We start from the raw sequence: 18,192 nt of genomic DNA, 5'->3' as shown, positions 1-18,192 counted from the left end.
GGCTGGAATGTTACATTTCAGACACTTTGATAAGTCTTCACATATCTCGCGCCAAAACTTCTGAACTGGTGGACAGAACCAAAGAGTGTGGATTATCCGGTGCATTGCCTTCATAGTGTGAGCAGTTGTTGCAAGACGTAAAGCCCATCTTGAACATCCTATGACAAATATAGTGCACTCTATATAGTATTTGTATTGTATTAATTGCAAACTGGGATTTCTGATCCATTGAAAGGTTTTTAAGCATATCTGAGACCAGAAGATTTGGTCTAAGCTGATCAAAAAATCCGCTTCCCATTTTGCAATAGGATGGGATATTGATTCATCTGTTTTAGAAATTGTTCTGTATATTTTAGACAATAATTTTTTTTGGGGGGGGGGGGGGGGGGGGGGGGGTTAGATTAAAAGATTGTACCACACTTTGTGGCGTTTGTAATTCAGCTTCACTGGGTTTAAATTTCTTTTTTCTCCTTTGTCCTTGGTCCTTTGTAATGTTTTTAAGCTGATATGTGGGGGTTTATCTTTCCAAAGGAATTTAGAAATATACGAGTCTAGAGATCTGAGCCAATCTTGTGATGGCTTACTCGGGATCATTGAAAATAAATAGTTTATTTTTGGCAAAACCATCATTTTTATAGCGGCGACCCTTCCCATGAGTGATATGGGTAGAGATTTCCATCTAGCCAGATCGCCTTCTACTGTCTTTAAAAGTGGGATGTGGTTTAAATTTAGTTAATTCTGCAAGCTTAGGAGAGATATTGATACCTAAATATTTAATATTTCCAGATTGCAGTGGGGTAGATGAAGAATTATAGAAGGAGCAATTAATCGGAAGAACTGTAGATTTTGACCAGTTAATTGAATAATCTGAGACTTTTGAGAAAGAGTTTATCAATGCAATTACCCCAGAGAGATTATTTTTTGAGTTTTGGAGAAAAAGCAACACATCATCTGCATAAAGGCTGATTTTATTTTCTACATTCTTACATTGTATGCCCTTAATTGTTGTAGCCTGTCTAAATGCTGCTGCTAGTGGCTCAATAAAAATTGCAAACAATGAAGGGGAGAGTGGGCATCCCTGCCTGGTGCCCCTTAGGAGACAGAAGCTGGAGGATGTTTGGTCATTTGTTCTGACACATGCTGTTGGGGAATTATATAATATTTTTAACCAGTTTATGAAAGAGGATCCAAAACCAAATTTGTGTAAAGTTGCAAATAGAAATTTCCAGTTAACTCTGTCAAACGCCTTTTCTGCATCAAGAGACAATATTTTGATTTCAATGTTTTTACTGCACGAGTAGTCTATTAAATTAAATAATCTACACGTATTTGTTGATGAGTGCTTACCTTTTATGAAACCAGTTTGGTCAGGATGAATTAAAAGGGGGGTTATTTTCTCCAATCTCTTTGAGAGAGCTTTGCAGATTATTTTGAGATCTACAAGGGATCTCAAAATAATCTATAAGGGATATTGGATGATAGCTGGAGGGAAATAAAGGGTCTTTGCCTGGTTTTAGTAAGAGATTAATATTTGCAGAATTCACATTTGGTGGTCTTCTGCCATTTTCCTTGATTTCCTGCAGCATTCTGTGAAACATTGGTGCCAGAGTTGTCCAGAATTCTTTGTAAAATTCTGCAGGAAAGCCGTCTGGACCTGGAGCCTTATTATTGGGCATACTTATCAGGGCTTCCTGGAGTTCACCTGGTGTCAGTGGCGAATCCAGTGCCATTGCTTGAGTGTCTAATAATTTAGAAAAGAAGAGTTACATTGTCAAGAAATTGATCAATTTTGTTTTTAGATGGGTTTATTTGTGGTGTTTCATAGAAATCCCTAAAAAGACCTGGGTCTAGGTGCAGTTCCCCCCTCCAGGGGCAAGGGTACCTAGACCCGGTTTGTAGAGTACACTTGTGGAGTGTGATTGTGTGTACAGCGTCTCTTCATGTCTGTCTCCACGTTGGTTGAGTGTGGAGTAAGTGCATATGAGAGCATGAGGGTGGGAATGGATGTTTGTATCTGTGTGTGCCTGTATGTCTGTGTCTATATGTCAGGTTGGGTGTCAGGCGCCACCTCTCTGGGGACATCTCAGGCCCTCCAAGGTTTGGAGGCCTATCTCCCCCTACCACCACTTCCCCTGCCAGTGGCGGACTCCCTCAGACATCGGTGTGTTGGTGGTTCTTGGTGTCCGGGGATGGGCGTCCAGGTACACACCAGCTCACTCCTTGGCGGCCGCTTAGCGGGGCCTGGAGCCTGGGGCTCGCTCGGGCCACTTCGGAGGTGGGGTGCCCCCGGCCTCTCGGCCTGGGGCTCGGTCACTCAGGCACGGCTGGCTGCCGGCGGAGCTCACGGGCGCGTCACTGCAACTCCCCCTGGCTTCTGCTCCGCGGCTGCTGAGTGAGCCCTCATCTGGGACTCTCCTCAGCTCTTTCTGGGACAGTGGCGCGGCTGCCCCTCTGTTGGTCTTCCTTGGTCTCTTGTGTTCTGGGGGCCTCTGGATGTCTGGAGTTTTGATCTCCTCCATACCTGCTTCATGCCCTGGAGGACGGGGCAGTGGCCCCCCCCACACCCTCTAGCAGATCATTACATGAAGGAACCTTTTAAAAAAACAAGCGCGTCCATGCTCACAGGTGTACACACGGATGATCACACCCACAAACTACACCTTTTTTGGCTCCTACCTCAAAGCATACTGTGTTCTGTTGATCTTATGTGCTGCACAATAATGTTTAATATTTAGTATTTACTGTCATATTCCCATATATCATTGTGATGTTGTTTATTCTATTACTCTTGTTCTCTTCTGCTTGTTTTCTTTTTTCTTTCTCAGCAGGTGACCCAGGTGATTGATATATGCATTTTTTTTTCTTTTTCTTTTTTTCTGCCCGTTCTGTTGGTTTTTGTCTTTTGCCCTTCTCCCCCGTCCCTCTTCTCAGCTGTTTCTCTTTCCCTCTTTCTTTCTCCCCTTCTTTCCCCCAGTCAAGTCTGTCCCGTATTCAGTAAGTGAAAATAAAATAAACAATAAAAGGTGAATCAAATGGACCATTACGGCAAGGCTGGGATGGTCAATTTGGTAAAGTAAATCCGTTGGGCATCTTTCTTTGCCTTTAGACAACAATTCTGATGGCAAAAGAGCCAAACGGGACAGGCAAAAAGAAAAAAAAAAGAAAAAAAAAAAGAAATCCCTAAAAAATTTGGTTTTTTTTTTAGGGTCATATATTGTTTTCCCAGATAAATCTTTAACAGCACATATGGTTGTTTTTTCTTCATTGATTTTTAACTGGTTAGCTAGAAATTGACTGGATTTGTTACCGTGTTCAAAATTTTGCAAGCGAAGTCTTTGTACTAAGAATTGAGTCTTTTTATTAATAATTATATTTAATTCTAGTTTTGTTTTGCGTATTTTGTTCAATATTTCTTGATCTTGGTGTGACACGTAGGCTTCTTCTAGTGATTTGATGGTTTTTTCTAGTTCCTGAATATTTTTGTTTTCTTCTTTCTTCTTATGTGATGAGAAAGAAATTATTTTACCTCTCATCACAGCTTTCCCTGCTTACCAGAAGACAGATGCTGATGTCATTATAGCCTAAATAAAGAGTCCATTCTTTTTTAAAGTATTTGATGATAGGGCTGCTCGATTATGGCAAAAATGATAATCACGATTATTTTCACTGAAATTGAGATCACGATTATTTGACGATATTTATTTAAGCCTTTAAGACCTACCATAGAACCAAGTCCGCCAGAGCTTATATTATTTTTTTACATGCTGTAGTGCCATTTGTGGGAGCATTTCAAGTTGCTATACATCAATACAACTGTTATAGCCCATATTTTAATAATATGTATGCATTAAGTCCATAGTAACTACATTAATTGCAAACAAGTGGGGTAGCTGTAGCTCAGGTGGCAGAGCAGGTCAGCCACTAATCAGAAGGTCAGTGGTTCGATCCCAGGCTGCCTCCTGGCTGCATGCCAAATATCCTTGGGCAAGATACTAACCCTGTGTTTGCCTACTGGTGGTGGTCAGAGGGCCCGGTGGCGCCAGTGTCCGGTAGCCTCGCCTCTGTCAGTGCGCCCCAGGGCAGCTGTGGCTACAATGTAGCTTGCTATCGCCAGTGTGTGAATGTGTGGGTGAATGACTGAATGTAGTGTAAAGCGCTTTGGGGTCCTATGGACTAGAAAAGCGCTATACAAATGCAGGCCATTTACCACAAGTGCAATAAACTACAAAAAAATTGAAAATCGTTTTTGTTTTGTTTACATATATTTCTACTTGGAGAAATTTAAGAGGTTTATCCCTCAAAACTTTAAATACAAAAAAGTTGCAAAAAATAGTTTACAACAACAGGAAATTTATTTTGAGTGTCTTCATAGTTTTATTTTGGAGATACAGCAATTTTTATATACTGCAGGAAAAACAAAAAAACAATCCTATGATGCAAATTTGCAAAGAAAACAGCACGTGCATCAAAATAAACTATTTCCAGCAGTGCAATTCGAGTTCTAAGCATCCCAGCAACTATTCAGAAAAGTCAAACATGACTTGTAAAAACACTAGTATAGGCTTTTAAGGCCTACAAGTAAAAAGCTACATTTTCCGCGAGAATGACGTCACTTCCGGTTTCGGGCAGGAAATGCGATAGTTCGCGCTGACGTCTTTTTCAATGTGGGACGTGTTAAGAACAGCTGATCGGATTGACAAAGCGTGTTTCTGGAATATTATGTTTTTGTTCCTGCAAGGCTTTTTATGCAATTTTTGCATATGTGGAAGGAAACTGTGACCTAGGACAAGCTGATGGCATAAGATGTAAGTACAACTCCTCCGGTTTCATATGCAAAACAAATTATTGCGCTAGCTTACATGGTTCAGGTTCTACAGGGATTTAAAAATAGTTACACAAAATGGAGCGTGCTGCTCTGACCGGCTTTAAAGGGTTAACAATAACAATGTATTGAATAATGACTTTAAAAAATAATATAAAATAGTGTGCAAATACTGATAACAGTGCAAATGTTTGCAATATAAAAAATAAATGAAAAATGTAAACATCTATGTGTAGTGAACTTTGCAGTGTTGCTCTGTGGTGCAGCTACGACACTGTAGCAAAGTTTACACACTATGTCTACTTGATCCACGTCTGACTCCGCCAACCCATAATGTTTCCACACCACTGAAGTTTTTTTTTTACCTCTCTTTTCAACCAACGGCAGTCACTCTCCTCTCCAAACAACTTCTGCTTAGCTTTCCGGTCCTCTTAATTGTTGTGATGCGTGTTCGAAATGGAGAGCGGTGCGCTTGATTTACCACATGGAGCAGCGCGAGAGTAAAGCATGAGGGAGGGGCTAATAATCGGCTCAGTCATTTTTAATGATCGTTGAAAGCCCAGATCGTAATCGTGATTAAAATTCGATTAATTGAGCAGCCCTATTTGATGACGTCTCCATCTTTGAGTAGTGATGTGTTAAATCTCCAGTTTTTACTTGGTGTAGCGTTCTTCTTATGTTAAGGACACAGGAGCATGATCGCTGACAGTTATAGGGTGAATCTCAGTGTCTGAGATATCACTCAGCAGTGAGCTACTGACTAGGAGATAATCCAGACGAGAGTAGGAGTGATGGACATGTGAGAAGAAAGTATATTCCTTACTGTTGGGGCCAAGGGAGCGCCATGCATCGCAAAGACCAAAGTCGCTCATATACTGTTTGATTATATTTGTGGACTGCTAATTGCGCTGAGTTCCTGCTGCATTAAGCCTATCCATTTCTTCATTTAGAAGCCACTCATCTGGACTCAGCCTACATGTAGGTTTTTTTTGTCTCTGTGGATTTCCTGTTGGCCCGATTTCATGGGTGTAATGATGCATGTTGGTATCTCTTGCAGAAAGCGCTTTTTTTGGTCTGCAAGTGACTTTTGATTGCAGAATAGGTGCAGATCTTTGGTTTCTGTTATTTCTCCATCGCATTTATGTAAATGAGAGTAGGCCAAATAACAGCAAAATACCTTTGTAATCCCAGAAAATAAACCTTTATACTTTATAAACTTTGACAACATATTGTGCAGATAATATCTGGCACACATGCATCATGTTGTAATGCTTGTGGTCTGCTACATAGCAGGGGTCTCTACTACAGTTATAGTTTGACCCTGGTAAGTGTTAGCCATTTAATATTGCAGACTGAAAAATTAGAGTAGAATGCATATTGAATGGGATTGTTGTTGTTATATTGTCATGTAATTGTATTTTTTCTTGCCTCCTGCCTTGGCTGTTTCTAAATGAAGTAAAAATAAGGCCGTGACTACAGTGCTTTGTTTCCATGAGTCACTGTTTAGTTTCACAGCAAGAGAAACTTGTTCACATGATAATAACTCTCTATATATTTTCCATTTGATGTTTTACAATTGGCTTCTGGTCTGACTGTCACTTCCAACACTGATCCACTGATTAAATTATGAATGCAGGACACAACACCTGGAATACAAACAGAATCCCAAAATGTGGAGATATTGAAATGCCTGTTGCGCTTTACAAAACTAATAAGGTAACCAACCAAACTTTGTTAAATGTATCAAAAAGCAACTAGGGGGTTTTGTATCTTGCTCAAGAACGTTTTGACATGCAGGTTGGAGCAGCCAGCGATCGAGCCACCAACCTTTGAACTGACCTACTAGATGACCTAGATGCCCTGCTCTACCTCCTGAGCTACCACCACATCTATAAATGCCATTTTAATTATATCCTTAAACAGTGTTCTAACTTCCAATATTCACAAGTGTAAGGTTGTTCTCTGAATAATTTAATGGATTCTAAATGTGCAATAGACTCTAACTTAATTTACAATAGAACTATGTGTTGTGTAACAAATATTTTGCAGTCACCACAGAGACTGTTACTTCCACTGAACAGATATGGTGACTCGAAGATGAACATTTTATAATCACAAATACTTTTCTTCATTGTCATAGAATTTATCTGAATGCTATGAAGGATTTGAAGCTATGAAGCATTGAGAATATAATTTTTGTTTTTAAAGTTGAATCTAAAATGTGAGATTTTTAACCCAAAAGAGACAAATAACAATAATTACAAACAAATGTTCAGATAAAACTATGCAACCAACTTATATGTGATGATGAGCTTTAGAAACAGTGAGAAACGTTACCCTGCATTTATTACTGACACAAAACGAAAGGTGTCAATGAGGTTTTCTTGTTTTTTTCTTTTCTCTGTTCTCTCTGTTTCTACTGTCACTGCACATTAGCAAATGTGCTAAAAACCTGTAGCAAAAACTGCATTGTGCCAATTAGTCACATGATAAGCATTCATTATATTGGTGTTTTACATTTTTTTTTTTGTATAATGTCTTTATTCATATTATTTTTTAAAAATGGAATTTCATTGTTAAAAAAAGAGTCATGCAAAGATAATCAGTTTACCAAATGAGTCGCCAAAAAACAACTAGTATGACTTATTTTCAAACGTAACGCATAAGTTATTGTAACATAACCGGGCATTCTGTTGTCTGTGGTTTTAGGGTTTTTTCATGTCAACAAACATATTTTAAGTGCAAAAAAGCAATGAGGCAACGCCTTCAACAGGCCACTCATCTTGACCAGCCTAGATGTAGGGTTTTTTTTTTGTCTCTGTGGGTTTCCTGTTGGCCCAATTTCGTGGATGTAATGATGCGTGTTGGTATCTCTTGCAGAAAGCACTTTTTCATCTTCTGTTTGTTTATTTTTTAAATAATACAGACAGTTTCTGTTTAACATCCCACAGAAGTACACAAGAGTGAGCACTGCTTTATATGTATTTACACATCCTGTTTAATACATCATGTAGGGGAAATTATTAATTAAAACACAATGAATTTATATATATTCATATATTTTGGTCCCCAAGTGTCTTTTGATTGCAGGATAGGTGCAGATCTTTGGTTTCTGTCCATCGCATTTATGTAAATGAGAGTAGGCCAAATAACAGCAACATACCTTTGTAAAATGCAACACAGTTCAACAGAACCTCAAACTACATTCTCCAAAATTATCACACAGCTGTATCAACCAGTCTCAAGACAATCCCAGAAAATAAACCTTTATACTTTATAAACTTTGACAATGTATTGTGCAGTTAATATCTGGCACACATGCATCATGTTGTAATGCTTGTGGTCTGTTACATAGCAGGGGTCTCTACTATTGTTACTGGTAAAGTAACCATGGCACATATTCATTGTGCAAACAGAATAAATGTAATATTTAAATCCCAAATAATGCTGCTAAAGATCTAAATGCCAAACTTCTTGAAAACATTCAGCATCGACTTCCTCACACAACCACTAGAGGTCACTTAACATTGGAAAGTAACTGTAGATCTTCCTAAAGTGTTGCTTACATTCCAAAGAAGTGAACAAAATTCCAACAGCATCATCATGAAAATGATAAAAGTTTGAGAAATTATAAATCTATATGAAGATTAGAAGTGTGAGTAATTTTACTATTTTTATTTTTTATGCTGTTTTCTTATGCTATACTGATACTTTGTGTATCTGTGGTCATATATGGGTGTGATTTGCACAGCAACCACTTCTGAGCTTTAGGTTCAAAGCAATCCACTTTCCATATATGCATGCAGAGTATGTTATGGCAGTTTATTAATAGGAGCAAAACTGGCATCTAATAACAGAACTGTCATTTAGGTTTAACTGTTGCGTTTCAGTGTTTACCAAAAGAAATATTTTGTGATTCATTAGTATTTCAACCTCAGACTCCTCATTTCTGGCTCATTTGAAAAGAACATATAGAAAAAAATAAAGCATTTTTCATTACTTCTTATTGTAATGTATGTTATGAGCCTGGCCATCAGTCAAGAATGCACAAATTGAAGGATGCATGAAAGCATTCAACAGGCCACCAGTGTGCAGATTGTGTTGTTCTGCATGCTGCAGTCAGCTGTCCGAGGGCATGCTTATTCTGTGGTTTTCCTGTGAGCCTGCTGCTCACTAGATGGTCTACATTATGGTTATGATTTGTCAACTCTGTTATCTCGAACCCTTGAAATGCACCATTCATAGATTAAAGTTGAAGATGAAGTGGAAATTTAAAGTATAATCATTGCAAATACAAAAAGACAGCTAGAAGAGAAAAGAGTTATATCATGTCACATTCATCCTCAGACTCATACTCTGTTCTCTGGTTTAAGATATTTCTCGCTCTGCAGCTCTGTTAACAGAGACCACTGAAAGGGCATCTGTGTGTTAGGCTTACAGTGTAATTCTGTTCGATTCACAGTAATTTTTCTGAACTTATGGCTTACCAGCACAGTGCAAGGGACGACATGTGAAGTTGTACAGAATTTTTAAAACGATATCTTATAACAACTAAGAGTCAGTGTAATATTATGAAGTACAGATTTCTGCGTCAAAACAAATGGATTGAATTAGAATCTAAAGGGGCCGTGTGTGTTCGGCTGTTTAATGTAAAAAGAAAAACCATATCAAATTAACGGGCTTCTTTCAATGTGGAGAAATAGCGGCTCTACTCTGAGCCCCACCCCAATGGCCAAACTTCTCACGCTATCCCTTGTCTTGGGGCCAGGGCGACCATGGCTCAGGGGGTTGGGAATCGCATCTGTAACCGGAAGGTCACCGGTTCGATCCCTGGGCTCTCTGTCCTGGTCGTTGTGTCCCTGGGCAAGACACTTTACCCTACTTGCCTACTGGTGTTGGCCAGAGGGGCCGATGGCGCGATATGGCAGCCTGGCTTCTGTCAGTCTGCCCCAGGGCAGCTGTGGCTACAACCGTAGCTGCCTCCACCAGTGTATGAATGTGAGAGTGAATGAATAGTGGCATTGTAAAGCGCTTTGGGTGCCTTGAAAAGCGCTATATAAATCCAATCCATTATTATTATTATTATTGGTTGACATGCCTCTTCAGTGTCTCATGAAAATCAGGGACAGTACTGCTGAATTAGCAGACCAGGTGGTGGTTCCTGTCTTTAAGAAAGGGGACTGGAGTGTGTGCCCCAACTATGAGTGGATCACATTCATCAGCCCCAGGAAAGTCTATGCCAGGGTGTTGGAAAAGAGAGTCCCACAACTCTCTGCTAATCCAGGGTTGGGTAGCAGGGCATCCAACCCCGTGAAGAAAATATGGTGGAGACTGTTGTTTCACCCCTTCTGTCTTGAAGAATGTCCCCTTATCAGCAGTGTTGGGACTAACGCGTTATTAAGTAACGCGTTACAGTAACTACGTTATTATTGTGGTAACGAGCACGGTAACTAGTTATTATGCCAAAACCGGGAACGCGTTACTCGTTACTGGGATTTAGATAGGCTCGTTATTCGTTACTTCGTGTGGTGGCTATCGCGGAGCTTCCACAGATTCAATAACATTAGCAAGTGGTGGAGGCCAGCAGGTGGATGAAGGAAAAGGGAGGAGAGACCCGAAGCGGGAGCGTCATTGCACTGGATTCCAGCCATAGCCCGCTGCGTACCATAAGAACGCCGAAGGTCTCCTTTCGCGTTCCTCAGGAACGCCGCGGGACGTGACAAAACGTCGACATGTTACGCCTCGGGAGTGAGAACGGGCTGGTGGGTGCTATGTTACTGATGTTGAACTTTATTTTGTTCATAAGGTTAATTATTAGAGTTGCCAACCATCCCGTAAAAAATGGAATCGTCTCGTATTCAGAGAAAATATTACGGGTTTCGTATTGAGGTGAAAAGGAACAGTTTGTCCCGGACTTCAGCTACAATGAAAAAGACACAAAGCTGGAGTTATTCTGTGTTTACGCTGCACAGCTGCCTCTTCTTCTCTCATCCTCTCACCCTCCCTCTCCTGTTTCTACTTCAATCATGAAACTGATCAATGATCAGCTGATCGGCTTTTCTCTCTTGTTTATTTATCGCCCACTTTGCGCCAGAAAGAGGAAACCAGCGGATGTCGCGGTAAACAACAGCAGCACTTTTAAGCTTGATCAGCTGTTGTTAGAATTCATTTAATATTAATTTCTAGTATCTGCTGATGTTGGCTGGAGCCACAGCTGTAAACCTGCTGGTCATGATATCGGTTTGGTTATGTGATGAGAGGGAAACATGAAGATGAAACCAGGAGATGTCCTTACTGAATCATCAGAGCTGTGATGGAGAAACAGGTTTACCTTTTAGGTTGATCTGATATCCTCGTGTTGGTGTTGTTCCCAGATCATCATACTAAATGTTGTTCCAGGATCAACATTGCAAGTGACCAATCAGAATGTTGTGACGTCATACTTTTGCGACTTCGGGAAAAACCGGCGTAAAACAAAAAACTGTACTAAAGCTGCGTGAAACCGCCTCTGTCCGCCGATCAACGGACCCTAACCCTAACCCTAACCGTAACCCTTTAATAAACAGTAAGCAGAATTGATATTGTCCTTGCAACATTGGAATTTCATAAATGCAGGAATGGCTTGGCGCGCAAAAGAATAACGTCACAACAATGTGATTGGTCACTTGCAATGTTGAACCTAGAACAACATTTTCATGATGGTCTGGGAACAACACCAACACGAGGATATCAGATCATCCTTACCTTTTAGGTGACATGAATGAGTTGAAGGGAAGTTATGAACTGTTTCTGAGAGACAAATAACACCAGGATCCTTTTCTAAGTAGCTGACAGCTGGTAACTATGCAGGGGCGGGTCTAGCAAAGTGTTGCCAGGGGTCCATGTAGGGCATTAAAAGGGAAAGGGGGGCACAAGGAAATACTTTCTTATTCTCATTTAAAATGTCTCACTTTTAAAAAAATAATTATCTGAGTCTTGCAACAAACAATTGATAGATTATAATGGATTGGATTTTTATATAGCGCTTTTCTAGGCACCCAAAGCGCTTTACAATACCACTATTCATTCACTCTCACATTCATACACTGGTGGAGGCAGCTACAGTTGTAGCCACAGCTGCCCTGGGGCAGACTGACAGAAGCGAGGCTGCCATATCGCGCCATCGGCCCCTCTGGCCAGATTGATACATATATATCATCAGAACAGTGTACATCACTGTCACAACAGTGTTTATTTTTATTCAAAGGCTTTATGAGTTTTCCTATAATGGTGGGCCGGTCTCTAGTCAAAATGCCCGGGACGATTTTTTTGTCCCAGTCCAGCTCTGTATGCAGCTCATCTTCAGTCTGGTGTTACCTACATCTTCCTATTCAGAAGGCAGAATTTCAGAGTTCTGAGTACAATCGAAAGCACCACCACTGCAGTTTTTGTGTTGGATGTAAAAAACAGGCTAGGATAGAATCAGGCGTGGGATTTCTCTCGTGGAAATGTGCACATTATCTTTTCCTTTCTATTGGTAGGTGGCACAGTGCACTTGTGGCAAGTAAGCAAGCTAGAAGACTGGCAATCTTGCTGGATATCCAGTTACGGAAGCAACACATTAACAAGAGAATTCTGAGAAAAACCAAAGTTACTTTCCCTAGTAACTAGTTACTCTGAAAGTAACGAGTAACTTGAAGTAACTGAGTTACTTTTGATAGAAGTAACTAGTAATGTAACTAAGTTACTAATTTAAAGTAACTTACCCAACACTGCTTATCAGAGGGTAACAAGATCAGCATTGCTGACACACTTTGTCTGGGTCTTCCAGGATATGACTGCTGTCCCATGTGCTCACCCTGTCTCAGTTCCATCTACCTTCTTTTGCATTTGCGTCTCTCTCAGAAATGAACCATCTATGTATTTTTGATATCGCAGACATCGTCATATTCCAAATCCCGTGAGCTGCTTTGTGTTGCTTTGATTTGATATGATATGTTTTGTAATTATAGTTTGCATGGCAATTTATTTCCAAATAAAGGCCAAGGAAAATATTAGAACACAGCATTGGTTTGGTATGAGATGTTATGCTTGTGCATAAATATCTTTATAAAGTACAACAGTGAAAATATGTTTGCATATTGAGGCTTGTGGTGGTGTGTCCGCAGACACAAAAGATAACCAAAAACTGATTGAAATCTAAAAAAATAGTGATAATAATTTTAGAGAGTATATAATTTCAAGGATTAGTCTAAATCAACAATTAAAAAAAAGGCAAAGGAAGTATACTCTTTAAAGACATTCAACAGACCATGGGTACGAAAAGATATTTTTTATTTAAAAAATTTTGTTTCCTATAATAAGCGCTGTAATTTACACAAATCTGACAAAATCATCAGAATTCATCACTCTTTTTCTGGATACTTTGTTAGTTTTACTTCTAAAGTTATTTACATGCATCAGTCACCAAAACTACAATTTAAGGAAAACATAAAGAACAATTAAAACTAAAAATTAAAATTCAATAATGACTAACTCTGTTCAGTTACAAATAAATAAAACAAACTACGTATATAATTTTCAGTGGAAGACAGCGTTTTCTCCATCTTGAATCCGTCTAAAGATTTTTTTGTCCATTTTGAGCCTGGAACCAGACTTGTGTTAAACACAAATCTTCATCCTGAGAAACAATTTGACATTTAGAATCATAACTTCTTCTGATATTAAGTAATTACTTAAATGAATACTGCAATCATTAGAACAATATGGAATTTTAAAAAGGACGTTCTGTTTGAATGCCATATGTCATTAAAAAAGTACTGACACATTATTTGTGTTTATCAGTGTTGTGTGTAATGTATTACAAACTAATAAACTGTTATAATCACATTATAGTTAGGGATGGGAATTGATAAGAATTTAGCAATTCTGATTCCATTATTGATATCACTTATCAATTTTATTCCTTATCGGCTCCACTTTGAGAGCCAGCACCATCAGTAAGAAACATATCAAAGACATTACATTTGTGCAAGTTATTCATGCTGTGTGGACTAATGTCTGCGAATGTTGCAGGTATTTCCCCTCTTTGTTGTGATCAGTGTTGCAGTCATTCCTCTAATGAAATAGTGTATTAATGAAATTAATTTATTACATTACATTCGCATTTATCCTGAAATTATCTGATATTAGTGGTCATTTAACAATATAAACCTACGAGCTACAGCCCCCCCACCCCACCCACTCACACACAATACAAGTACTTGTGTTAATAAGGACACACAATTGATCTTTCTCTTAGTTTTTAGGTATGAACCCAAAGCTGACAGCACATAGCAAAGTTGAAAACAAGCACAAACAGACTTGATTCTGTTGAAACATGAACAGGTAGAAATGGAGGCTTCAGCCTGACTGCTAATCACTTCTTTTGTTATATAAGTTCAGGGTCTGGCTGTTTTGCTGGGGTCAGCACTCATTTAACTTTAATGTTACTCCGGGATTTTGGCTATCTTAGCACTAGGTAGCGTTGGCATGCTTTCAAAGCACTGAAGTTATGTTATTTGCATAATACAATTGTTTCTGTTCTGGACACAGTTTGCACTTCTGCTCCTGCTCTCATCCTTTTGTGCATTAAAACTAAAAGTAATGTCTATATAAAGGCTGCAGACTAGTTAATTTCCAAGGAAGTGAACTGAATTCCAAGGAACTGAACTACTGAGAAGAGTTGGTTCTACTCAATTCCCAAGTATAGTAATGTAATGAATAACTGTAATAAATTCAGTAATCACATGAGTCACATCAGTAATTATCCCCCCTTGCATTTGTGGTATAATGAGCTCACTTTAGAGTATGTGGTGGGAAACGATAAACTGTACAGCAGTCTACAGATTTTAAAGAGACTGGATATTTTTATTTCACAAAAAGACATGCATGTGGTGACAGAGTTGAAACTGTGCCCAGGCCACAACAACAATCCTTTTTTTTGTGTAGATACTTATGTAACTTTGCAGAAACTTAAGTCTATTTTATCTTATTCTCCTATCCTAAAAGAATTCGAATCTAAATCTACATGGTGCAAAACTGTGTCTCATTGTTCTTGTAACAGTGACAATAAAGATCTATTCTATTCTATTCTATTTGGTCTGTTTTCTAACGCTGTCAGCTTTTTGTTAAAAGTTTTTTTCCCCTTTCCTTTTCTTTATGTTAAAAGTTAATCACCTGGGTTCATTCCCATTAGGATAGAGATTATGTTAATGTGTGGGACTGTAACAGAAGGTTTATATAGTTAACTGCTAGCTATGTGATGTAAAAACATTGTAATGACTAGCTAAAAAAATTATCCATCATTTTGTAATTTTGTACAGTAATTGATGATCTTATAGTAAGTAATTGATAATAATGTGTATTACATTACTCTTTTGAATAGTGACCCACACACAGCTGTTTATGCAATAAAAAAAAACAAAAACAAGTGTAGATAAGAAAATGAAGAAGAGAAAGTTTACCTCATTCTGTCTCCTTTGATTATTGTGATCTGGTCTGTTCTGAAAAAATTGAAGTTCTTTTTCTGCATAAACAAAAATGCACTATCATACTGGAGCATTCAGCAGCAACAGTGCCATTAAGAATTTGCCATTTAATGGTTGTAGATAGTTTTGTGGAGGACTGTGTGTGTGTGTGTGTGTGTTTGAAGGTGAGTCAAACAATTCGAAAAATTAAATTCTAATAATTAAAATATACAGTACCTGTTTTCCGACACAACTGATAAATAAAAATAAAGGAAAAAAATGAAATGAGAATAGAAAATCCTGGTGTAAACATCATCAGCCAGGGCACGAGACTGGAACCACAGGTTCTGTCGTAGACAGCACGAGGAGTGGAGTCAGGTCGAGTATTGGAGTCAGAGTGAAGAGTGGAGTCAGGGCAAGGACTGGAATCAGGGCAAGGACTTGTGTGAGGTGAATCTGCATGAAATAAGTTGTGTATTAGATCTACATTTTTACTACAATCCACTTATGTATAGTGCTTTGTATAGTGTGTTTAGTTTACACAATATAGAAACACTGTGTAGCAATCTAGTTTAGTACTGACTTTAGTTATTGTACGTCTTAAGTGGCAAGCACACTGCTCTGTTTACTTCATGTAAGATGACTTTCAATCACAAGAAAGCCCCACGCTAAAGTATATCCTGCTTCATCGTCTTTTCTACTCTAAACGGACTATTATTTACAAAAGTAATACCATAATGCATATTCAAACACTTCAAACCAGCAAATAAAATTATAAACACATTAAGAAACATTTTTTACAGCAAGACTTACCTTTGCATTCCCATTTGAAAAAAATTCAGGTTTAATAATATTAACATCATTTGCAGTTTATTATTTTCCTTTACGTATTTTACTGGATATTAAACATGAGTGTTTTTTAACTAAGAAGGTGATGCAAAAACAATAGCCAAAAACTTGGTGTGCAGTGTGTACTTAAAAGTTTGTGGAAACTGGACAAGTGCAGGACAAAAGAAGTGGAAGACCTAAAACACTATCTACACCAAATGAACTGCATTTGAAAGTGATTTCCTTAAGAAAATGTTAAAAAACAATCCACCAAGACTTGCAGCTGGAAATGCAGCTGGCCCTTCAGTTGATACATGTATGGTTCACCTAGGCTAGGGGTCGGCAACTTTCAACATCATAAGAGCAATTTTAGCTCTTTCTACCAAAGAACTGGCCAAATTACCCAAGAGTTGCACTGAAAATCAGGGACAAAATAAAAAATAAATAAAAATGAGGGATGGGTAAAGATTTTTGCTTATGTCAGAATTAAATACAGTAGATGCACAGAAGCAATGTCTTTGTTAAACAGACTTCAGCAGGACAATGTCCCCAAACCTACAGTCAAAGTCATTAAGAACTATCTTCAGCCTAAAGAAGAACAAGAAGTACTAGAAGTGATGGTATGGCCCCCACAGAGCCATGATCTCACCATCGAGTGTATGAAAAGACAGAAGGATGTGAGGAAGCCAACATCCACAGGAGATCTGTGGTTAGTTCTCCAACATGTTTGGAACAACCTACCAGCCGAGTTCCTTCAAAAACTGTGTGCAAGTTTACCTAGAAGATTTGATGCTGTTTTAAAGTTGGTCACACCAAATATTGATTTGATTGAGATTTATCTTTCATTTGTTCATTTACTGCATTTTGTGGATTGATGAAAATAAATGATTAACACTTCCATTTCTGAAAGCGTTCTTTGTTTACAGCATTTTTCCTCACCTGCCTAAAAGTTTTTCACAGTACTGTATGCATATATATAACAAACCAACAAAAAAACCCCAATCACACATGAGTACTTACTGATTAAGATTCTTGTTGCGATACTGGCATATCTGTGGTCATATCTGACCTGAACGCTTGTGCCATCTACCCACTGTTCCTTTTCAGTTCCACAGTAATAGAGGCCCTCATCAGAATCAGAAATATTCATGATCAGCAGATCATAGGATCCAGAGGACTGATTCTTTTTAAAGTGGAAGCGTAATAGAGAATTCACTGAAATTGCTCGGTCACTTATTTTTTTCCATGCATCTTCTTTTAGTTTCAGAACAAGAGGAGGCTGATTTTCATGGGTACAATTTCTGTACCACACAATATATTCCTCAGAAAATGCTTCACAGTCACAATTCAGAGTGACGTTCTGTCCTGATGTCACTGTCAAATCCACCACTGATCCAGAAATCCAATGACCTCCTGAAATACAAACACAATAACAAATTTTGCCAGTGTTGAGTACAAGATGTGATGTAGAATTCCAAATAGAGTTGACACATTCATTTAATGTTTTATAATATTAATGTATAATTTAATTAGTTGTACAAAATATTACCTAAAAGAAGGACAAGAATGACATGAAGGCTGTCCATGTTTGATGATTACCTGCAGTTAAAAGACAGTAAGAATAGTGTGACTCTCGAATGTCATCGCCTACGCATAACTTTTCCACTAAAGGAAATGCAAGTTGCGATCGGGTGGTGGAGTGGAACCTTCTATTCTGTGGTTACACTGTGTCAGTGCAATGTCATGTGATGGTCTGGATGTAAAAATTAAAGTTCTTTTAACATGACAGACTGCTTTTCAACATGCTTTTCAGTCTTAGCCATTATAGACATGAACAAGAACACTCAGGGATTACATCTTCTCCCAAAGGACAAGAGGTACACACGAATTTTGATGAGCTATGATTTTTTTTATTACAACATTCTGACATCAGTCTTTTATGGCATCATTCTGATGTCATATGGTATCATATTAAAAAGGTTAAAAGTTTGCTGTACAGTAAAATGACATATTACTTGATATGCATCCTTGAAACTTTATTTAAGGTCAACTTTG

General features: G+C 38.5%; 1 protein-coding gene across 1 annotated transcript; it reads right to left on the bottom strand.

The window, feature by feature from the left end:
• Window positions 1-13,127: 13,127 nt before the first annotated feature.
• On the bottom strand, window positions 13,128-17,801 carry LOC146572689 (uncharacterized). Its single transcript, XM_085276999.1, has 5 exons — window positions 17,687-17,801; window positions 17,158-17,550; window positions 15,547-15,765; window positions 15,307-15,368; window positions 13,128-13,481 (listed from the first exon to the last, which is right to left on the bottom strand). The coding sequence occupies exons 1-5, from the start codon at window positions 17,721-17,723 to the stop codon at window positions 13,419-13,421; spliced, it is 774 nt and encodes a 257-aa protein (XP_085133125.1). The 5' UTR covers window positions 17,724-17,801; the 3' UTR covers window positions 13,128-13,418.
• Between the last annotated feature and the right edge of the window lie 391 nt (window positions 17,802-18,192).

This window comes from Mchenga conophoros, linkage group LG6, assembly GCF_057382185.1.
Source record: "Mchenga conophoros isolate Kocher_MC1m ecotype Shallow Benthic linkage group LG6, M_conophoros_male_GT1.1, whole genome shotgun sequence".
NCBI classification, from domain to species: Eukaryota; Metazoa; Chordata; class Actinopteri; order Cichliformes; family Cichlidae; genus Mchenga; species Mchenga conophoros.
The sequence above is the reverse complement of the archived record's forward strand: the minus strand, read 5'-3'. Positions and strand labels throughout refer to the sequence as shown.